Here is a 24,840-nt window from a genome sequence, read left to right on the forward strand (position 1 = left end):
CCTCACGTAGTAGGGAGACTTTAGCAAAGCTTCTGATACGGTCTCCCACAGTATTCTTGCCAGCAAGTTAAAGAAGTATGGGCTGGATGATCAGGCTATAAGGTGGATAGAAAGCTGGCTAGATCGCTGGGCTCAACAGGTGGTGATCAATGGCTCCATGTCTAGTTGGCAGCTGGTTTCAAGTGGAGTGCCCCAAGGGTCGGTCCTGGGACCGGTTTTGTTCAATATCTTCATTAATGATCTGGAGGATGGCATGGACTGCACTCTCAGCAAGTTTACAGATGACACTAAACTGGGAGCAGTGGTAGATACTCTGGAGGGTAGGGATAGGATACAGAGGGACCTAGACAAATTAGAGGATTGGGCCAAAAGAAACCTGATGAAGTTCAACAAGGACAATTGCAGAGTCCTGCACTTAGGATGGAAGAATCCCATTCACTCTTACAGACCAGGAACCAAATGGCTAGGAAGCAGTTCTGCAGAAAAGGACCTAGGGGTTACAGTGGACGAGAAGCTGGATGTGAGTTGATGGTGTGCCCTTGTTGCCAAGAAGGCTAACGACATTTTGGGCTGTATAAGTAGGGGCACTGCCAGCAGATCAAGGGACATAATCATTTCTCTCTATTCGACATTGGTGAGGCCTTATCTGGAGTACTGTGTCCAGTTTTGGGCCCCACGCTACAAGAAGGATGTGGAAAAATTGGAAAGGAACTGGCGCGTGAAATTGCGAACCCGTTAGCGATAATTTTTAAGCAGTCGATAAACTCGGGGGTTTTGCCGTACGACTGGAGGATTGCTAACGTAGTCCCTATTTTTAAGAAAGGGAATAAAAGTGATCCGGGTAATTATAGGCCTGTTAGCTTGACGTCTGTAGTATGTAAGGTCTTGGAAAAAAATTTAAGGGAGAAATTAGTCAAGGACATAGAGGTCAATGGTAATTGGGATGAATTGCAACATGGATTTACTAAAGGTAGATCGTGCCAAACAAATCTGATCTCCTTCTTTGAGAAGGTGACGGATTACTTAGATAAAGGAAATGCGGTAGATCTAATTTACCTCGATTTCAGTAAGGCGTTTGACACGGTTCCGCATGGGGAACTGTTAGTTAAATTGGAAAAGATAGGGATGAATATGAAAGTTGTAAGATGGATAAGGAACTGGTTAAAGGGGAGACTCCAGCGGGTCGTATTGAAGGGTGAACTGTCAGGCTGGAAGGAGGATACTAGTGGAGTCCCTCAAGGATCGGTTTTGGGACCGATCTTATTTAACCTTTTTATTACTGACCTTGGCACAAAGAGCGGGAATGTGCTAATAAAGTTTGCGGATGACACAAAGTTGGGGGGTATTGCTAACACGGAGAAGGACAGGGATACTATTCAGGAAGATCTGGACCACCTTGTAAACTGGAGTAAGAGTAATAGGATGAAATACAATAGTGAAAAGTGCAAAGTCATGCACTTAGGGATTAATAATAAGAATTTTAGATATACGTTGAGGACGCATCAGTTGGAAGCGACGGAGGAGGAGAAGGACCTTGGGGTATTGGTCGATAGCAGGATGACTATGAGCCGCCAATGTGATACGGCTGTTAAAAAAGCAAATGCGATTTTAGGATGCATTAGGCGAGGTATTTCCAGCAGGGATAAGGAGGTGTTAGTACCGTTATATAAGGCGCTTGTGAGACCCCATCTGGAATATTGTGTGCAGTTCTGGTGTCCCATGTTCAAGAAGGATGAATTCAAACTGGAACAGGTCCAGAGATGGGCTACTAGGATGATCCGAGGAATGGAAAACCTGCCTTATGAAAGGAGACTCAAAGAGCTTGGCTTGTTTAGCCTGGCCAAAAGAAGGCTCCGGGGGGATATGCTTGTTCTATATAAATATATCAGGGGTGTTAACGTTAGGGAGGGAGAGGAATTATTTAAGTTTAGTTCTAATGTAGGCACGAGGACAAATGGGTACAAACTGGATATTAGGAAGTTTTGACTTGAAATTAGACGAAGGTTTCTAACCATTAGGGGAGTGAAGTTTTGGAACAGCCTTCCGAGGGAAGTAGTAGGGGCAAAAGACTTATCTGGCTTCAAGACTAAGCTTGATAAATATATGGAGGGGATGTTATGATAGGATAGTTTAATTTGGGCAATTGATCTTGGATTATCACCAGATAAGTCTGCTCAATTGTCTGCGGGGAGATGTTGGATGGGATGGGAACTGAGTTACTGCAGATAATTCCTTCTTGGGTGCTGGCTGGTGAGTCTTGCCCACATGCCCAGGGTTTAGCTGATCGCCATATTTGGGGTCGGGAGCCTCCAGGGCGGATTGGCAGGGGCCCTAGAGGTTTTTCGCCTTCCTCTGCAGCGTGGGGCATGGGTCGCGTGCTGGTGGATTCTCTGCAGTTTGAGGTCTTCAAACCAGTTTTGAGGATTTCAATAACTCAGTCCTGGATTAGAGGTTGTATAAAAGTGGATGGGTAGGGTTCTGTGGCCTGCCTTGTGCAGGAGGTCAGACTAGATGATCATATTGGTCCCTTCTATGAGTCTATGAGTCCAGCGGAGGGCAACAAAACTGATTAGGGGGCTGGAGCACATGACTTATGAGGAGAGGCTGAGGGAACTGGGATTGTTTAGTCTGCAGAAGAGAAGAATGAGGAGGGATTTGATAGCTGCGTTCAATTACCTGAAAGGGGGCTCCAAAGAGGATGAATCTAGACTATTTTCAGTGGCAGCAGACGACATAACAAGAAGTAATGGTTTCAAGTTGCAATGGGGGAGGTTTAGGTTGGATATTAGGAAAAACTTTTTCACTAGAAGGGTGGTGAAGCACTGGAATGGGTTACCTAGGGAGGTGGTGGAATCTCCTTCCTTAGAGGTTTTTAAGGTCAGGCTTGTCAAAGCACTGGCTGGGATGATTTAGTTGGGAATTGGTCCTGCTTTGAGCCGGGGGTTGGACTAGATGACTCCTGAGGTCCGTTCAAACACTGATATTCTATGATTCTGTGACATATGCCTAGAAAGACTATCAAAGGAATACAAAAAGTGTAAGACATTAAAGAAGAAACAGCAGCAGAAATGTTAGTAATAATGCTATTATTAAAAAATGTCTGCTACCTAGTATCAGAGGCAATGACAGCAGTGAAACTGATTACAGGAGAGGGGAGCTAATGCACCATAGACCTAAATGTTCCCATATTTCCTTGGCCATTTGAAGCAGTGCTAATACATCAGGATTCCAGGGCTCTCAATATTTAATGCTGCAATTTTTTCTTGTAAAAGTTCAAGAGTGAAGTTTTTCAAGCCTAAAAAAGCCTCTCTTTTTTTTTTCAAATTATAGTGGTAATCAATGCACTAAAGAGAACTACAATTAATATAAGCATCTTGAATTCTAACAGGGAACAAAGCATAAAACACCTCTGACAGCATGACACATAAAAATTACAGCAGAATTGTCAGTTTTGAACTCCACCGTGTAATTTCATGACAAGAATTCTTACCAGAAGACTACTTAGAAGTGCTGCAATTCCAGCTGCAATTCCAGCAGCGACACAGGGTACGACTTCTCTGTGTGAAAAGAAAACCATCTCTGCAGATTTCATGAAGTAACATTGAACACTTTCTAAGAAAGTAACATATTTCTCAGGCCTGATACGCGTGGTTATGCAGCCAATGCTCTTAAGAGGTATTAATTTTGCACTCCTTCACTGGAGTGTTAAAAAGCTGCTCAGCAATCAGAAAACTCAGAGATGACATTTCCAGCTACTGGGTGTGAGGTGTTGTTCTATAGCCAAGTAATAACACACACTGGTGGATAAGCAAAGTGTGTTGATAAAAACTAGAGTTTGAAAGATCCTTAGAATCTGCATTGTGAGTTATTTATTTTATTTCATGTAACTTATGCTCTGGGTTAATGTTAGATGTCTTAGCTCAGTGGTTATTTTCCTTTTCAGCTGATATAAATGAGCATTGCAAGGAATAGGGGCTTTTTCAGCTTAATTTTTTTTTTACTCCAAGTTACCTCCCTGATCCTTTACTAATACATTCTTTAGTAACTTGACCCAGCAGCACATCTTACCATGGAAAATTATATGTCACAGTCTAGTAAGTCACAGTGTACAAGGATAACTATTTTTTCTTCAACAGTAAATACACATGACAGTTAAAAAATAACAAACCCAGTGCTAAATCTCAGCTCTCTCCCTTCATATGGTAATATCAAATGTTGTGTGCTTCAAGGCAAGACCTATGGGGCTAAGGGTAAATAACTGAGTTTAGGCATCAATGAGCAGGCAGAAGATGTTGGAGGATGTTCAGAGAAGGAAAATACCTACAGCAGGGGTTTTCAAACTTCATTGCATCGCAACCCCCTTCCGACAACAAAAATTATTACATTACCCCAGGAAGGGGGACAAAAGCTTGAGCCCTGCTGCCCCAGGCGGGGAGGCCAAAGCTGAAATCTGAGCCCCACTATCCTGGGCAGGGGGCCAAAGCCAAAGCCCATGGGCTTCAAACCTGCTGCCCAGGGCTGAAGCCTGAACTCTGCTGCCCAGGGCTGATATTTGGGCTTCGGCCTTGGGCCCCAGTAAGTCTAATGCCAGCCCATTAAAACAGGGTCACAACCTACAGTTTATAGACTAACAGACGTTTTGGAGCATGAGCTTTCATGGGTGAATACCCACTTCATCAGATGCATCTGACGAAGTGGGTATTCAACCACGAAAGCTCATGCTCCAAAATGTCTGTTAGTCTATAAGGTGCCACAGGATTCTTTGCTGCTTTTACAGATCCAGATTAACACGGCTACCCCTCTGATACTTAACCTACAATTTGAGAACCACTGATCTACAGAAAGGGTTGAAAAAGAAGATCGCACTTGGGTATAAATACCACAGCATTCATCAGGAGCATGATCTGGAGGTATATGAAAATTTTGCCATGAGGCTAGATTATCAAAAGCTAATTATCTTCTGGAATTTAGGTCTGACATTAAAATAATGCTAGTAATTATGCAGAGTGTTGAAGTAAAAGAAATAAATAGGATGCCTTTCACTGAAACAAAGGAGCGGCTGAAAACAGTAGCATCTGTAGCTGGCAGATGTTTTCATCACAAGGCTGACAAACATATATATTCTCTCTCTGCATATATTCTCACTACTCTTGTAACCTGTATGTATGTTACCAAGTGCTAGCCACATTTATCAAGAGCAGAAGAGCACCATCTAAATTCTGAGTGTGACAATAAGAGCAACTCTTTTGAGTTTTTTAAAAATATATGTATTGAGTTTTTGATTTATAATATGAAAAGCTTATCACAATTATTTTAATAATTATACTTCAGGTCTGGAGCAAAACAATTATGCTCACTTTAGTACAATGTACTTTCTCATTTAGACATATATAGCACAATTTCAATATTATGTAATAAGTTTTCTTTCAGATATGCATACGTATACATTTTCTGCTCTACTTCCATATCATAGGAAGTGTCATGCTATTATGTCATTATCAGTCATTGTAGAACATGTGATGAACTTAAATAGTAGTTCCACACCCAAAAAACCCTACATTAAGAGTACATTTTTAAAGTTTCAGAGGCAAGCCCCAAAAGTTAGGAAATGCCAGAATTAAGGTTGCCGGTGCAACCTTAATTTAGCCCCCTTGTGCATGTCTGTTATGGTAGTCTTTAGAAGGGATGCCAACAGTACCTTATTTCTTCATCTCTGTACAGCAAGATTGAGAGTTGCTGAGTGCTGCAAAAAAGCAGCAAGAAATATCCTGGCGAATGTAGGATTATTATTATTTATTGATTGATAATATCAGGAGGAGGAGTGGAGTGGGGTGTTAAGAAAACTGTTCCTTATTTTTGGCAAACCTAGTCTTTGGTTCCATGATTGCATACTTTTTTTCCAAGACTTCTGCCTCCTTTAATGTACAGGCTAGATCAGCTCTGGGATGAATCTGGGTCTGTAGTAAAGGAAGTTATTGTCTCTATTACCCCTGACTCATTTGTTGCTGAAATTGGATGGCAGGATGAAAAAGAATAGTATCATGGTTAAGGCAGTTGAATGCTGGCCTGGAGTACTGGATTCTATTCCTGCTTCTGCCACAGAGTTTGTATGTGACGCTAAGTTAGTTACTGAAACCAGACTTTTAACAGGAGTCACCAGTTGTGTGTTCCACAGTTTCTGGGTGCCTATCTTGAGACGCTGGGGTTTTCAGAAGTGCTAAGCACAGTTGAAGCTGAAGTCCATGTGTGCTGTGCTTTGACCATATAAAGTGCTATATAATGATAAATATCTGAAAAATCAGGCACGAGGCATCTCAAATTGGGCACTTAATCTTAGTGGCTACCTATGAACTTGTTCTCTCTATGCGTCAGTTCCTCAGCTGTAAAATGGGGATAGTACCACCATCTCATCTCACAGAGGTATTGTGAAAATAAATTCATTATTGTCTGTGAAGCACTCACTATTGTATCTGGTGACAGTCCTAGAACAGCCCATGAGGAATGTATTAATTGCCTCCACACAGCAGGGTTTGAATACTGAGCAGTAAATAAGTCCTGTGGCCACACAGGGAGCAATGAGAATAAAACTATATTGAACAGCTGCTCATTTGGTGAGCAGCATCTTGAGGCAGGAGATCCTGTGGAAGAAATAGTATATAGCCAAGCAATTACAGACTGAATCATATTGCATATGCATAAGGGGTTGATTAAGGTTCCACAGGCAACCCAAGTTCTGACATTTCCTAACTTGTAAGGGTTTGACTTTACAAACTTTTCCACCATATGTGAGTGTATGCTGACTGAATACAGGCCATTACTAACTTCTACACTGCACTCTGCTGCAATGTTTCAAACTTTATTTCTAGCACCCCTAGTTTTGGATATTATTAAAGGGGAGATATAGATATAATCATACTATAGGAAATGCATGGATAATGGATCATGGCAGTGGATAATGGTAGGTGAAATTTTTCAGATGAATAGTTGATTAACCCAAAACTGCAGTTTCGGTCGACCTGATGCTGTTCATGAATCTGTCGAATAGTTTTGAGAGTTGGAGGACTCCCATATAATTTTTAGTCCAATAATTGAGAGAGACCTGTGCCAGAATATCCCATAGCCTCCCACTTCCAAGTGCTCTGCCTGATATTTTAAAAGTTAGAAGAGAGTCTGCCACCAGCCAGAAAAGTCCATTTTGAGTCTGTTTGTTAAAACCAGAATGGATGTCTTTTTGTTCACTGAATTTTTTTGCAATTTTCAAATTCAGTGTGGGTTGAACTGCTTCCATCTCCCTGCTCCCCGAACTGCCAGAGAACTGAAAAATAAATATCTACCACTACTAAATTGAGACCACTAATCCCATTGCATTCACGATGAGAATTGACACATGCTCAAACTAGAAGAGATCTTGTCTTCCAAACTGCAAGTCTAAGCAAATACTTCTCAAATACCTCACTTACTCACAAACAGTTGTCCAGGCTGTTCAGCAAATACTTACAACAATTATATTTATAGATGTCAAGATCAGTTTGTGAACAAGCTGGGTAAATTTGCATTAATTTTATACCCAATGAATAACTTCTCCAGGCCTAATAAAATGAGTGGGAATATAAATCATTAATTATATAGTAATTCGATAATGGGGGAACTGTGTGCATGGATGTTGGAACCCTAGCAGCATGTTCAATAATGTGAACTCTTAGAGGGATAGACTGAGTCCATAAATAATGTTTAGTAGCATATAGAAACTAGAGGTATGGATTTAATAAATATAATGAAATATATGAGAGGATAACTTTCATTCTAGCAATATGCCTGAGGTGCTGAAAAAATGGGCAGATTCAGTAACTGCAAGGGTATGACCATCAGATGATAGTTAAGAATCTGTCATCCATCCCAAGGTTCTGAAATTTATTAGTATAGCATAGGGAGGAAGAGTACTTGGTATGTTAATCTTGGGATAGTAAAAATAACTCACTTCATCCTGTTAATCCAACAAAAAACTATTCCATTTTATTAGAGTTGTGTTTCAAACAATTCATTACGTTTTAGGCTTGCAAAACTAGCCAAAATAGTAATGGTAGAAAAAACAAAGACAGCTACTTATACTTTGTGTATATAATTTGCATACCAATAAAAATTAATGACGTTTTATCAATGAAACCCTGAAGAGCATTATAAATATTGGAGTTGATAAGCCAACAATTGGAATACACATCTGGTAACTCTGCTCTTGTAGACGTGGCAGGCATATTGATGAACAAGTGACATGGAGTTAAGAACATAAGAATGGCCATATTGGGTCATACCAGTGGTCCATCTAGTTCAGTATCCTGTCTTCAGACAGTGGCCAATGCCAGATGCTTCAGAGAGAATGAACAGACGAGGGAAATTTCTCGACTGATTCATCTCTTGTCATCCACTCCCAACTTCTGGCAGTCAGAGGCTAGGGATACCCAGAGCATGGGGTTGCATCCCTGACTATCTTAGCTAATACCCATTGATGGACCTATCTTCCATGAACTTTTCTAATTCTTTTTTTAACCCTGTTATAGTTTTGTCCTTCACAACATCCCCTGGCAACAAATTCCACAGATTGACTGTGCATTGTGTGAAGAATTTCTTCCTTAGGTTTGTGTTAAACCTGCAGCCCATTAATTTCATTGGGTGACCTCTGGTTCCTGTGTTATGTGATGGGATAAATTAACACTTCCTTATTCACTTTCTCTACACCATTCATGGTTTTATAGACTTCTATCATATCTTCCCTCAGTGGTGTCTTTTCCAAGTTGAAAAGTCCCAGTCTTTTTAGTCTCTCCTTGTATGGAAGCTGTTCCATACCCCTAATCATTTTTGTTGCCTTCCTCTGTACCTTTTCCATTTCCAATATAATTTTATTGAGATGTAAAAGCAGCAAAGCGTCCGGTAGTACCTTATAGACTAACAGATGTATTGGAGCATGAGCTTTCGTGGGTGAATACCCACTTTGTCAGAGGCATGCATCCGACGAAGCGGGTATTCACCCACGAAAGCTCATGCTCCAATACATCTGTTAGTCTATAAGGTACTACCGGACGCTTTGCTGCTTTTACAGATCCAGACTAACATGGCTACCCCTCTGATTTATTGAGATGGGGTGACCAGAACGGCATTCAGTATTCAAGGTGTGGGCATACCATGGATTTATATACTGGCAGTAGGATATTTTCTGTCTTATTTTCTATCCCTTTCCTAATAGTTCCTAACATTCTGCTACCTTTTGACTGCCACTGCACATTGAGCAGATATTTTCAGAGAACTGTAGATGATGATTCCAAGATCACTTTCTCGAATGGTGACACCTAATTTGGATTCCATAATTTTGTATGTATAGTTGGGATTATGTTTTCCAACATGCATTACTTTGCATTTATCAACATTGAATTTCATCTGCCATTTTGTTGCCCAGTCACTCAGTTTTGTGAGACTCCTTTGTAACTCCTCACAGTCTGATTTGGACTTAACTATCTTCAGTAATTTTGTATCATCTGCACATTTTTTCACTTCGCTGTCCACCCCATTTTCCAGACAACCTATGAATTTGTTGAACAGCCCTGGTCCCAGTACAGATCCTGGGGGGCAGAGGGTGGCGGGAGAGGGGCATGTCATGCTCCTGGTCTGATGGCCATGAACTCCTTGCTGTGAAAGCACATGCATGCCATTTGCCCACGAGGTGGGTAATCTACATGTTGCATTCAGTGTAATAAACTGGATAGCCCTCACTCTGCTGCTAGACTTCTGCCTGCATTCTTTTTATTCCTGCAGCTTTTTTTCTTGGGTGTTTTTTGTTTTGATTTTTTTGGGGAGGGTGTGTTATTTTGGGGGGGGTGTTTATTGGCCCAAGTGTTCAGAACATTAACGAGATGTGTCTGGCTCTCAGACTCCCCCTCTACACTCCTGTGCAAAACAACCCTGTTAGCTGCTCCTGCCATTAGTTCCTCCGGTAGCTTAGGAGCGAGCTGTTTTTAAAACCCTATTCTCCCTGAATTGGCCTGTCCCCTGGTTAATGGTCCTTAAAGGGAATAAGGGTCAAAGCCTCGTTAAGAAGCTCTCAGCCCTTGCCTAAAAGGCCACTAGGCTCAGCATATTTCTTTCCTCTTCTCCCTCCCCCACCCCCGCAAACAAACAGACCAACTATATACTTCAGTCAAGCAGCAAGCACACAACCAACAAACAAACTCACCCCAAGGTCACATAGTCACTCCTCCTTCATCTGGAGAATTATCTTGCAAAACTCCCGTTATCTGCTCCTGTGCACAGTCGTTCAATAGTTCAGTCAATGGCTTAAAACAAAGCTTCAAGTTTGTTTTTCTTGTACTAAATATTGCCACAGAGTCTGGTTTATTCCCCAGCCTATAACCAATCTCCTGGAAGTGACCCTTTTAATATGCTGTGTCCCAAGGACCCACGCAGTTCCACAGGGGCAGGCCCATGGCCTCTGCAACTCTGAGACTGGGCCTTCGGCACCAGCGATCCTTGTCTGTCTCAGTGCCCCCTTGCAGCGAATCCTGCCAAGCCAGAGTCCTGCAAAAGGCTTATATTGTGCCACCTCAGGGTACAATGTTCTGAGTGAATATTTACAGAAATACAGGCAGCCTTTTCAAAACAATATAACCATCTATTAGTCACCTGGAGTATGGAAGGTTATGTTAGAATAGAGAGGCAGAAGTTAAGCCATGACCCATCCTGGTGAAACCAGTGCCATGATGAGCCAGCCCAGCTATGATGATATACTCCATCTCTGGCTCCCTCTCTTGTCCTTTTATTCATCCATTCAGAGTTCACGTGTCCCTCCAAAAGGGCAGCCTTTCTTTCCAGTCACCTTTACACCTTGTTCTCCAGCTCAGGTCACAAGACCTGTCTACTGGGGTTTCCTGCTCTTAGGTATGGATTGTTCAGTCAGTGGGGCATCTTTTTGTCATGCTGGACCCTCTGTTGATTTGGGTTGGCTTCAGATAGTTTTTTTTAACAGCTCTTCATTTCATCAGACAGCAAGGTGACCCAAGGGCAAACACCTCCTGTCTCCTGTACTGTTCCAGTAGCAGTGTTATCCTTTTGCACCCAACGGGTAGCAATGCAATGTACAGAGGGAAACTGAGGCATGCTAGGTTTCATAAAATATATTACAGAAAATTCCCATTGTGTCAAAAATATGAACTGAGGAATAACTCTATAGCAGCAAAATAATTATAGTACAGCAGGATATTATGAGTTTGTAAAGTATAAAAATCCACAAAATATATATTCAGTTAGTATTAAGTGACTAATAACTCAGAAAAATCAGTGAAATTAACATCAGAATCATATTGCCCTAAACTTTGTGATGTAAATATATTGAATTGTTTGGAAAGGAAATGTTTTTAAAGTTTTGGAAAACATTTGTTTGAGAACTTGCCCAATTATATTACATGCTGATTTCTTTTATTACAGGGTTATAAATCCTGTACAAATAGGTTTTGTGATAAAAATACAGACAAACGTATTAGCTGTTGCTATGATTTGACTGTATTTCAGAAACAAAAACTTGCAAGTGTCACTGGAAACTACTACCAACCATCTTCAGTTTGTAAAATCCCAATGATTACCATGACAGATGTGAAGCTATGGAACATAGTAAAGAGCATGAGTGAAGAACTGCAGACTTACAGCTCTGTTAAATGAAAAATAGGTCTGGCTCATGTACTTGGGAACTTCTCAGGGTTACATAAGTCTGAAAAATCTGCTTATGTGGTCTGCTGGCAGGTGAAGCCAGTTGTATTGTCCAGGGCTGGCTCCTGCTTTTCTGCCGCCCCAAGTGGCAAAAAAAAGAAGAGTGGTGGCACTTTGGCGGCAGCTCCATCACGCTGCTTCTTCTGTGGCACTTCAGCGGTGAGTCCTCCTTCTCTTCCTCTTCAGCGGCAATTTGGCAGCAGCTCAAAGAGGAAGAGAAGGAATAAGGTATCCGCCACCGAATTCCTGCCAAAGACCCGGATGTGCCGCCCCAATACCGGACGGAATGCTGCCCCTTTGAATTGGCCGCCCCAAGCACCTGCTTCCTACGCTGAAGCCTGGAGCCTGCCCTGGTACAGTCTTGAGTGAAAGACTTAAGATTTCATCTATGTGATTTCTGAGAGAGTGATGTTTTAAAAAACAAAACAAAACCCAAAGCATTCCTAGAGACATGACAAAAAGTCTCTTGGTTAAATAGCAGAGTAGGCTTAGTGAGGGATACATGCAGTAGCTTCCATATTATAGTCTTTTTTAAAACCGCGTTTCTCAGCATAATGCTTAAGTGCTTTATGAAGAAGGATTACCACTACAGTGGGTGGTGATCTGGTTGTGAGATGCAAACCTGGAAACAAATATATTTTTCCTTCACTGTACAATTATTTCTTAATCATACCTTTTTTAAAAGCAAACTTGGTGGCTATTAGCATTTACAAGTAACTGCTTGTACCACAGTTCAGTTTTCTCCTGGACATATGTTCCCTGTTGCTAGGACATTATGATAGTCTGATAATCAACCATATTGACTGGAACTAATGTGAGACTAGGGAGGGGTGTTGGCAAGAGAAGGCTCATATTCTGCTTGCCTTACTGAAATGAGTATTCCTTTTGAAATGAGTGGGATTGCTCATGTGAGCAAGGCAAGCAAGACTAGTCCAATACTTCACTCAAGGACGTCATTCAACTATTGGAAGTGTCAGTAGTTACTAACCGAATCTTTCTTCTGTTTTAAAAAATATTGAGTTCATGTAAATATTGGCTTCATCTTATTTTACAGGAATCAACTTATCATCACATTCAAGAACTAATGGTACAACTACTACGCACAGTGAACAGGACTGTTATTTCAATGGGGCGAGATGACACCTTGATAGTGAGTAGTATTTTTAATTTTTTTTTTTAAAACGTCTTCAGCATGCCTTAAAGATGGGTTTTCATGCAAACCCATTTTATTCCATTTTTTCTACTAAAGCTCTATCTGTAATATTCATTCTTGGTGGTCTTTTGGCAAACTGGTTTTCAGGTTTCAAATACAGGGGATAAATCATGTTCACCATTGTAACACAAATGGGCTTGTTACAGACAGGAAGAGCACAACCCTGAATATTGCCAGCAGGATTTGGGCCTTAGCCACTGTCCTGTTTATATGTTAACCCCTTTTGTGTTGAAGTGAGTTACTGAATACCTGTATTTTAAGGGGAAAACCTACCTCGCAGAAAAGTGTTTCTATTAATTTAAAATGAAAGTACCTGCTTAAAATTGGTTGTCAGAATAGCTTATATAAAATGTTTTTACCTGCAGCCCCTTCAGCATTTCTTCTGCTGAGTTTCAGAGATCTCTTGCTTTTCAGAGCATTAGGACATTATCCTTCTTGTCAGAAAGGAGACTGAGAGGTGACTTGGCTACAGTGTATAAATACCTTCACAGGAAGGAAACATTGGCTACTAAAGGGCTCTTTATCTAGTGAAGAAGGGCTAAGAAAAAACAGTGCCTGGAAACTGAACCCAGGCAAATTCAAATGAGTAACTAGGCACAATTCTTTAGCAGTGATGGGTTGGAAGTGATGGACTCTGTCTCTTGATGTCTTCTAATCGAGATGGGATGCTTTCTGGAAAATAGGCTTCAGTCAAACACAAGTTATTAGGCTAAATACAGGGTTAACTGGGTGAAATGTAATGGTCTGTGATATATAGAAAGTCAGACTTGATCTAGAAGTCTCTCTTGGTCTCAAATTCTATGAATCCATGGAACTAGCTGCTTTTTTGGCTCTGTGTCTGGAAGGAAGATGAAAAGTCCATCTTTTGTGAATGGCTCTTTACAGTGGGAACAACAATCTCTTGTCCCAGTCTGGTGAACGCTGCATGCAAAGGCCATAGTCACTGGGGATGCTAACCTAAGTGCGGGAGATGCACAGCTCCATGGCCTGGGAATGCTTTGGGGGCAGAGCCAATGGTTTTAAGCCAATGGTTTACTGCTGCTGATCTATGATTGAATTTAGGGACAGATTCTGTAGTGCTTTCTGTGTTTACTCTCATGGATAGTCCCATTGATTTGAATAGTACTACGTGTAGGGAGTAAAAGTTGCAGAATATGGCCCTGCATTTGTATCTTGTTTGTTGTTAGGCTGGGAAAGTGGCTGCATGGGTCACAAACTTTGTTGAGACTGTTGGATGTGAATGCACCCTTCACTTAATTTAGCTGTAAAGATGAATTAATCACAAGCTTCCACCTAAGACAAAAGGGGTATGTGAACCTACCCAGGTTTAGACTGGGGTTACCAGTGTAAGTGGGGGAATGGTCCCGCTATTGCGGGGAACTTTCCTGGCTTATACACTACCTCGATGAAATGGGCTAGCGAAAGTATCTGACTCTTCGCTCCCACTTCCTTTACCCAGAGGCCCGCCTGACGTCAAGGGCTCCCCTTCCACTCTCCTGTGTGACAGAGTCCTTGTAACTACGACAAGGTATCCTGGGCCCAGCCTTGTTGGTGTATAGCTTTGCAAGAAGCCTGGGAAGAGGTTTTCGGGTGGGATGCAGGCCGAAAGAGTGCTCTTGGTGGTGTGAGCAAATTAAGCTACTTTGAGAGGCAGGACGTTGTAGATAAACAAAACTGCATCAGAGAAATACCTGATTACCACCTATTTCTACCCCTTACTAGAACAACCTGCTAGACCCGAACTTTTGGGTAGGTGCTAGGGTCAAAAGGGGTAACATTATGTCATGTATTTTCCATTAATCCCTAGCATTATAAATTCTTATGCTCTTCTGAAAAGTATCTACTTACCACTTACTTAAAGGTGGAACTTGTCCTCCCAAGGCAGCAATGGCTCCTTTTATTTCCAGGTGAAGTTCAAGGTTTTGATTTGTAAAGCTGAATGGTTTGCATCCAAATTATAAGAGAGAGTTATTGAATTAGAATGCAAGGGATATTGAACTCTGCAGAGGGCAAATTGACTAACAATCCCTCAGTTTGAACATTTTAGCACTAGAGGCAGTGTAGGTACAGTAGGAGTCCATCATTTCCAGAAATCATTTCTCCATTGATCCATCAGAGTCCAAATATTTTACCTTTCAGCACTCCGTGTAAGTTTCAAATGTGCAGTCAGTTCTTTGTGTGTATGAGAGTGTGAAAGAGATCCAGTAAGGAAGAAGTCAGAAGTGGTTTTAGATGGGGATCTAATGACTCTGAAAGTCAATTTCGGTTGCATATTGGAGGTCTGAAGGTTACTTGTACGTGCATGCAGAGGCCCTGCTTTTGAGCACATTATTTATATATATAATCTGTAGATGAATATTACTGAATTGATTTTGAGTATGGTGAATGATCAAAAAACAAATCTAAATCAGAAATACAAGCTAAATTGCAGCAGACCTACTAGGATGAGTACTACATCATGAAGACAGGGTTTGTTGCAGTCAGTTGAAAAGGCGTGTGGATAAGCAAGTACTTTTATTGTAATTTATGAATAAGCTAGGCTTATTCATAAAAATTGCACTCAATGTTAAGGTCCAAATCCAGATGTCTGCGTGCATCCCATTGTATTCAGAGGTGTATTCAGAGGTACATTCAGAGGTACATTGTATTCAGAGGTATATGCCTTTCAGATGCACATGCACATGCATATTTGGCCTTAAGATATCCTCTATCAAAACAACATCCCACGTAAGAGATGTAAGAATTGACCGGTGTGACCAATAAAGAAGAACCTCTGTTTTCATTTAAAACAAAATAAAAACACCTTCCTTCCACCAAATCCCTAAATCAAAAACAAACAAGCCACCTAGACTTTGTCCTTGAAAAGATGGAAAATGTGGAGTGTTGCAAACTGCTCACTAGAGTTGACAAGGATGGAACACACTGCTTCCGCAATCCATCTGACTGCTATTAACCTAAGTACTTGAAAGACTAAAACTGGCAAAAGAAACCAGGGATTACAACGTAGAGTTCACAGCCACTGTTTCTTTGGGCTGATGTATCAGAATTGTTTTAATGATTCTTGATGTGGCTAAACAATTTCTGAAAGTTCTGGCTACAATAACTTTTAGAGGTGATCTGCATAAGTATGCAAGGTGGCTTTCTACAAAATGTGTAGATAATCTGAGGTCTACTATAAAAACCATGGTGCTTGAGACTCTAGAAATACAGATAGGATACTGTGCGATGGCTGAAGCCATTTTTTAGCTAGTGTTTTCTGTAAAAAATTTGAGTTTTGATGTTGGCTTGCAGCTGTCATTTGGACAGGTGGATGTTCCAAATTTAATTGAAATTTCCTTCTGTTTGGGGAAAGCAGAAAAAAAGTAACTTCAAATAACTTATGAAATTCTTTAAGAAGGGATAAAATCCACCATCTCATCTAAATTATTGCTGTTCTATGTAACGTACTACAACTGTGGTACTTGAAATGATGCCCAATATGAACTGCTATGACAATTACTATAACAATGTCAACTTAACTTAAATCTAGTAAACCTAAACTAAAAAATAAATTTGAAGTACATTTGATGCTGACTCCCTGTGCTGCTTTTTGGATTTAATATATTTATCTTTTTTTAAAGAGAGTTTGTTTACAGTGTGAAAGAATGGTACAAACAAGAGAAATTGACTATACAGGGAAAATACTCAAAGTGATTCTAGTGAGTGACACCATTGCACAGAGGGAACAAATGGGAAAAGCCATTTTCTTTTTCACTAATCTCTTTCAACTACACTAATTAAGCACTACTTGTAAACACAGCAAGTTAAAACATTTCATACAAAAGCCTGAGTAAGCCAAACATATCCCTTTAGATTTTGATCTCAACTTTGGAGGGAAAAAAAGATGAGTAGACAAGTTTACACATTTAATTTAAAAATGTAATGAATGTAATAAAAAAAATCTAATAAAAGTAAATGCTTCCCTGCAGTGTTTGAAAAAGCTACATTGCAGTGTAAAGAAATCAACTGTGAAACAAACTATAAATGAACTAAAAGTGACTTTATTCTCTTATGTGCGTTTTTCTGAGCTTGGTCACTGAAAATCAAAGAGGAAAAAGTGTGATGAGGAAATTGGATTTAAATTTTGTTTTGGTGTAACAAGGGTGTCACTAGCAGCATTGTTAAGGACATTAGTTTACTTGCACAATATAATTTTAGGTGAACAGTGTCACTTTAATTTTGTAGTCATGGAGCTCCGATGACTTAATACCAAGTGTAGTGTGGACACTTCCCCCTGTAAATGTGCAGTTACTGTGACACTAATATTGCTAGTATTATTGAGCTAGGAAGACACAATTTTAAGTGACTAATTTTTCCCAGATATTCCTAGTGTCATGATGAACCAAATGAAAGTCAGTCATCACGGCAAAAATTGATGGGACTATAAAAAGTTTAAATACATCCTGATTCCCTTGTCCTTGTGTGCAGAGAATGTTTAAAAAAAAAAAAAGTGAGAACAAGTAAAAAGCTTGTTAGAAACTATTTGTGACAAGAAATTGTCACATGAAGAAATTCAATGGGAGATTTTAAAAGGGAACATCACATTTTTTTAAAAGAAAATATTCAATGTAATATTCAAATATTCCAAATATGAATTCAATGTTAATTAGAAGAAAAGATTTAGTTATAGCAGATGTAGAGGGATGCTGACGGTTATGTCCACATGTCATTATTGTGTGAAAGACAAACAGTTGCTAAAGTATAACACTAAAGAAAATGAGTAAATCTTTAACACCCAGATTTTAAAAAGTATTTAGGCATCACTGCACGCAGCATTGCAATGCTTAACTGAGTTAGGGGTGTAAATTCCATCCACTGTCAATGGGATTAAAAGCTTAAATCTCTTTTGAATATGAGATTTTTGACTCCTAAATCAGTGATGAGTGCAACAACTCCTAAATACCTTTTAAAAATCAGGGGACTACATCCCTCCTTTTAAGGCAAAATAGTCAGTGAGAGTGAGGGCCTCAGTCAGGAGTGTAGGATTTTGCCTTGGAATGTTTTGGTGTAATTTAAATGAAAAAAAAGTTTTAAATTTAAACATTGTCTACCTCTGTGTGAACCCAAATGTGACAGCATCAAGCTGATGTCCCTCCAACAATAAAACATGGAATTAGAAATGGATTCAGGCCCTTTTCACTATCCATGTTCAGATACATTGAAAAAGTAAACCACGCAAATGTGGAAAATATAGATTTTAAAATGCCCTTCGGGTCAGTTCTATCCTAGGTTCAACTTGATTGGGTGTAAATGGAGTTACAGCTAGAATGAATTTGTCCCTTTTGCTTTAAATTTAATAGGAGTGATAATAGGCATGTAAGTGATTTTTTTTTAACTTGAAAAATGAAATCTGCTTTCAAAGTGTCTTCAGAGATCAAATAGCCTTCAGTATAAATGCATGGAGTATGAGTAAAAAGGGTCACTATTTAGATCAGACACAGACTTCTTAAAATGATTTCTGGTTGCTTTTGTAGTTTGGCAGCTAGAATAAGGTGAATCAGACACCACTTGCTGTCAGTTTTGTCTTTTTTATTAGAGGTTGGTTGCTAGTCAATCTGTGTGACACTTCCATCCCTGCTGGCACCTGTAGTATTAGATATACATAGAGCCAGATACCATAAACAGTATCTGTGGGGGGACACACAGGTGAGAAGCTCCTTCTATCAGGTTGTCTGCTGCCCTCCTAACAGTTTCAAACCATGAGCAGGGAATACTTGCTTCTAGGCATTTTTTGTTGTACCGTTCCTGAGAGAACACAATGGAATAATTTTAGAAAGCATCTTTTAATTTTGTGTCTGAGCCTTAAATAATGTTAGCTGGAAAATTGGAGAGAGACAAAAGAGAAATGGGAATATACTTAAAACTTTAAGATGAAAACCTATCCAGAGATCTGACACTTTCCATTAAATAAGTCTTTTCATGAAAATGTTCAGATGATGTTATTAATACACCTTGGGCACTCTGTGAAATCTAATTCTCAGTGAAAAGCTGGCGTTAACTCAGTTTGACTCATCAGACTGACACTGTTATGGTACCAGCAAACAAAAGCAGTAGACTGGTAGCCATGGACACAATGGAGACACAATGAATAGACAAAAATAAACCCATGAAGTATGTAAATATTATTGTGCTAGGAACAAACTTGAAAACAAACAACTACTACATGTGAAAAAAAAGGCTCTGGACTTCTCATTGTGATCAGGGCCAGTTCTAGGCACCAATGCAGCAAGCAGCTGCTTGGGGCGGCATGTCTAGGTCTTCAGCTGCAATTCGGTGGCAGGTCCCTCAGTCCCTCTCAGAGTGAAGGACCTGCACACAAATTGTCTCCGAAAAAGTGGCGGTGGTAAAGTGTTTTTTTTTCCGCTGTTTGGGGTGGCAAAAACACTGGAGCCAGCCCTCGTTGTTGTAGTAACACATCAATGTTTTTTTTTAAAGTTTTTATTGGAGGTGGGAGATAGAAAACTAAGCTGCTCTATAGTTTAAATAAAGAGTGAGATTGATCAGTTTCTATGTGTTTTTAACATTAGATCAGTGGTTCTCAACCTTTCAGGAGTCTGATTCGTCTTGCATACTCTACATTTCACCTCACTTTAAAACATGTAGCAGATGGTATAGTGCTTACAAAAGCTTTTTTTCATTTTAAGATGATAAGTTTGGAACTCAAAGCTTTCTTTGAAAAAATTCTACTGCCCGCATGCACAAGGTACTTTGCCTTCAAATGTTGTTGCAAATGTACTAGCTTCATACTGTTATTTGATAGAGTTCCTCCACAATGGACACACAAAGCTTGAGATGGATTGCTATTTGTAGATGTGAATCCAAAAGCAATATATTCCTTGCAGAATTCACTATGGATTTATTTTCAGTTATTTTCAATTACTTACAATTTTGCATGTTGCCGCTACCGCTGCTTCCAGCTCCTCGTTTTAAAAATTTATCCATTGTTACATCGCAACCACATACACACCATGACAACTTCAATGTCATTTATATGCTTGCATGCATAAATAAATGCATGCCTAATACAGTGCATATACACATGGCCATATAAGATAGTATATAGAGCAGCATAAACAAGTAATTTGTGTGAAATTTTGATTTGTACTGACTTCACTGGTGCTTTTTAGGAAGACTGATGTAAAAATAAGCAAATATCTAGATGAGCTGACATAACCCCAGAGGTACGCATAACCCTACAAGAACCACTGCATTAGACTACCACCACTATTTGTATCTATTGTTGCAGCAAATAGATTTTCAGGTGTAGTTTTTATTTTAACCTGTTGAGTCTTTCCTGCCTGCCTCACTTACTTGCTGTGGCTGTTAGTCTGTCTGTGCTAATGTTTGCACATGGATGATAATACAGTCTGTCTGCCTTTGTAAAGTGCTTGGAGAGTTATAAATGAAAATTAAGTTTAGAAAAATGTAATCTCGCAGTATACAATCCCATATTGCATGATCCCATATTATGTTTCATTCATTCATTCATTCATTCAGTGCACAGGATGGACCTGATCTGGGGGTGAATCAGGATTGTGTAGTGAAGTTGTTTTTGGGATTCCTGCCTTGTTGGTCACAGAAGTTAGAATGTCTGTAGTGACATGAAGCAGAGGATTGTGGGAAAGTAAAGGATGGTATCATGGTTAGGACAATTGAACTCTACCCTAGAAACTTGGATTCTATCCTGCTTCTGCCACTAAGTTCCTATCTGATGCTGAGCTAGTCTCTTATACTAAACTTTTCACAGGTGGTCACTTTGCATCTAATTAAAGGCTACATCATAATGCATATGCATGAGGGGCTGAATCAAGTTTGCATGAGCATTTCTCATTCTGACATTTCCTATCTTGAGTGCTTGACTTTATAACATTTTAATCCTTAACTTTGTATTTCTTTTTTATTGTTTGGTTTGATAAGAACAACCTTAACTAATGCTAAAGCAGGTTTTTTGTTTGGGGATTTCTTGTGAGTTAGAAAATATTTGTTTTGCTAAATCACTCGCTTGTCCTACAAAGTGGGTGAGGTAATATTTCTTTTGGACCAACTTCTGTTGGTGAGAGAGAAAAGCTTCCGAGCTACACAGAACTCTTTTGCCTGACCTGAAGAAGAGCTCTGTGTCAGTTTGAAAGCTTTTCTCTCTCACCAAAAGAAGTTGTTCCATCCAATAAAAGATATTACTTCATCCACCATGTCTTGCTAATATCCTGGGACCAACACAGCTACAACTTCACTTATCCTACAACATGTAGTGCTTTTGGCGTACAAGGTAAAGAGATGACAGCCTGAAATTACATTCTTGGATTGCTGATTTTGTCCTGTACACTTAACATTTTAATAATTGCACCATTCCCTGTAGATAAGACCCTTTATTTTCAGTTTTTACTGATTTTTATTCCTGGGTTTTGAAAAAGTATGGGTTTATTTCATTGACTTTCACCTCAATTTTGGACCACTCAGGTACATGAAAATACTGATTATGTTAAGAAAACCCAACATATTACATTAGGTAGATGTTTATTAATAATAAATTAGTCTACGTGGAAAATGCAAGGATATTTGAAGTAAGACAACGTAGTGGAAGATGCCCCACACATGTGCATGGTGAACTACAGTTCATGAAATAAACCACAGCATTAAACTGCTTCTACTTTCAATATTCTGACCTTTCTCTTTCTGTGTCCTCCCATCACAGCATTTACACCAATATTTACTCAGAAAATTGTGACAATTTTTTTTGCACTGATTTTCACACATTTTATCATTTTTGTAATAAACACTGATAAATTCCTGGATAATTTTATACAAAATAAAAACCAGAAGTGAAAAGCCTTGTCTATAGAGCAGCTCAATTTCAACTCAAGTAGTCATGGTGTTCTCTGGCTCTTATATTTTAGTGTTTTTGATAACTAAACACACCAATACATTTATACATCAGACTAGAACTGAAAATGTATTGAAACAGAACCTTTTAACCTCCATAATCTTAACATGAAACAATAAAGTAGTTAGCAAAGTTCATAGAACACTGTGAACGTCAGATTTACATGGGAAACACTTACACTACAATCAGGGATGTTAATGCAGAATCCTAAGAGTTTACAGAACAAGATGAACTTCAGTCACCTTTTAGCCACTTTTGCTTGGCAAGAGTTTTTAAATGCTTCAGATTCTGAAATTGGAAACTTTTTAACCAACTCCAATTCTGAAGCAGTACAGCATGATTGCTTCTTATATAATCTCTGCTCTGAAATATTTCCTTGGTTAGAAGCACTCCATTTCCTTAATGTCATCAGTGCTCTTCCTGCTTTTGAACAATTATGATCACATGATAAAAATCACTACCATCAGACAGAAGCATTTACTAAACTAAAATATTTCATTTTTAAAGGAAATTTTGGGTATGAATTACAATATATAACATTTCAGAGCTCAAACACACTTCATGGGATGTGTGGATATGGTTTAGTTACTCTCTAACTTACCCAGGTGTAGTCTGTGCATGGTCTGGGGCTGGGGCTGGGGTTGGGGCTATTCACTCCTGTATTTTAATCCTGACTCTGACCCTGATCCACTATGTTGTCCTGGACATTTCTCCTAACCAGACTGTTTTATTTTTCCCATATTGAAAATGGGAATAATACTTATGTCACTAGCACTTGTTTGCAAAACATGTTGAAAACATTATAAAAATGGAAATATCATCAGAAATATCATCAGTAATTTTATTTCCAGCATTTGACATACAATTGTTGGAATTTGGCAGATTATATTCCCCAAATGAATACCGAGAAATAAAACACAGCACAATTACTACCATTTTTATGTAGTCACTGTAAGAAATGGAAACAGCTACTATAGCTAACCAGCGGTCTTCTTCCAGATATGGGCATATTTTTGTTTCTGATGCTGGTCCACTGGAAAAAGTCATAGTGAATAAGGTTGATTGATGCCGAACGAAACACTAAGCAATACACTTTTCTTACTTGATCACGCATAAGACAGTACCTTGTATTACACATGTTAATAGTATACATAGTTCACAAATAGTTCACAAAAAGAAAGCCAGAGACATTTGCTAAGTGGAGAACAAAAGGGAAAAATATATTTTACTTACAGTCAAAAAACACTTTGCAAACCTTTGCCTTGATCCCATAACTCTGGTGCACAAAATCAGGGCTGTCCAGAGTAGGGGGACAAGTGGGGCAATTTGCCCCAGGCCTCGCAGGGGCCCCAATGGGAATATAGTACTATATAATATTGCAACTTTTTTTTTATGGAAGGGGCCCCCGAAATTGCTTTGCCCCAGGCCCTCTGAATCCTCTCGGTGGCCCCACACAGAATTCCCTTTGACTCTAATGGAGAATTAGGCAGTGTTTTTAACTTACTCTGTGGATCCAGGACTAAAGATTTGAAACAATAACTATGATTTATACAATAAGTGGAAAGCAACTAAAAATTGTACCTTAGTCAATTTACTGCCTCTCAGTGCATCTGAGAGTCAAATCTGTTTACTGACAGACAGATTCTTACTCCTGCAGAGTTAATAGTCATATGAAAGAGTAAACTGGATTTTATTCTGTCATCCACAAAATTGTCAGCTAAATTTAACTTTCAGAACCTTTGTTACTGGTATAGATGCAAAGCGCAGAAAACACAGCTTGGTTTTCATATACCTGGTTAGGTTCGGAGAACAAACAGTTAAATAATCTTCTGACTTATTCTGTAAACTGAAAGAATTTGACATAAACACAATTAATATGGAACTAAAATAATTTGGTAAGGGAAGATTAATAGGGAACCCTACTTTGTCAGTTTTTCTGAGTCATTTTTTCTTCGAATAATTGAACCTTAAATGTAACAGTTAAGCTCTATGCTGAACAGTAGGATTCTAAGGCCATTCTGTATATTAATTTACCATGAAAAAGAGAGAGAGCAAAGTTGCAGAGTACTTGAAAAATATAGGAAAATGATTTTTCCTCTGCTTCTGTTTATTTGAATATAAGTGATATTTGGATTTTAATATTACCCTTTCTATTTCATAATGTACCATATATAGTTAGAAATAACTCATTCACAATGTGATAAATAAATGCAAACATTAAAACAGTTAAAGCCAAGCATAACCCTGTAAAATTCACGGTGGCTAGAATTCTGCAGGGGTATGGAATTACAACATCCCACAAACATTTTTGACAGGGATGAAAGGGTTAATGTTCTGATGGTGTGGCCCTTTTTGGGGGAGAGGAAGGGGAGGAGTACGATAGTTTTAGGCTGATTTTTTTCTCTTATTATTCCTTGCCTGACTGTAGGTCAAAGCAGGAGGTCAGACTAGATGATCAGATTGGTCCCTTCTGACCTATGAGTCTTTGAGTCAGGGAAGACATTGCCTTGAGTGTAAGACTAGCTAATTGCATGCTGTGAGGTCCACTCAAGCGATTGTGAGAAAAGGTCGGTTTAGATGGAGACAAACACTCCACTCAAGAGAAGAAGATGCTGAGGGAAATTTGGTTTGGCACTCTGCAGCTGCTGCAGAGAATTATTATTTAAATACACAAGACAGCTTCATTGTGAAGGTATGGTGGTGTTGATCCTTGTCAGCTGCTTGGTAACGCCACCCGTAAACACTGAAACATGCATGAAAAATGGTTTGAAACTTTTTGTGATAGGGAAACATGGTGTGTGATTTACTTTCTATCCTCTAAGTCTCTACATAAAATGCAGACTGCTTTCTGCTTGGAAGTATATAGTCGTGCACTGAAAGTACAAATGAAGGAAATATTGAAAGACCACACATTGACCTTGTTTAAGTGAACAAAAAAAAGGTAGTCTTGAATACCGCC

General features: G+C 39.3%; 1 protein-coding gene across 1 annotated transcript in view; it reads left to right on the forward strand.

Annotated features, from left to right (window-relative positions):
* Window positions 1–24,840, forward strand: part of DOCK2 (dedicator of cytokinesis 2) — a 525,760-nt gene that overhangs the window by 215,048 nt on the left and 285,872 nt on the right. Inside the window, exon 27 of the mRNA XM_030573060.1 lies at window positions 12,803–12,898. Coding sequence (XP_030428920.1) covers window positions 12,803–12,898 — 96 coding nt within the window. The remainder of the gene's footprint in view (window positions 1–12,802; window positions 12,899–24,840) is intronic.

Source organism: Gopherus evgoodei, chromosome 8, assembly GCF_007399415.2.
Source record: "Gopherus evgoodei ecotype Sinaloan lineage chromosome 8, rGopEvg1_v1.p, whole genome shotgun sequence".
Lineage (NCBI taxonomy): Eukaryota > Metazoa > Chordata > Testudines > Testudinidae > Gopherus > Gopherus evgoodei.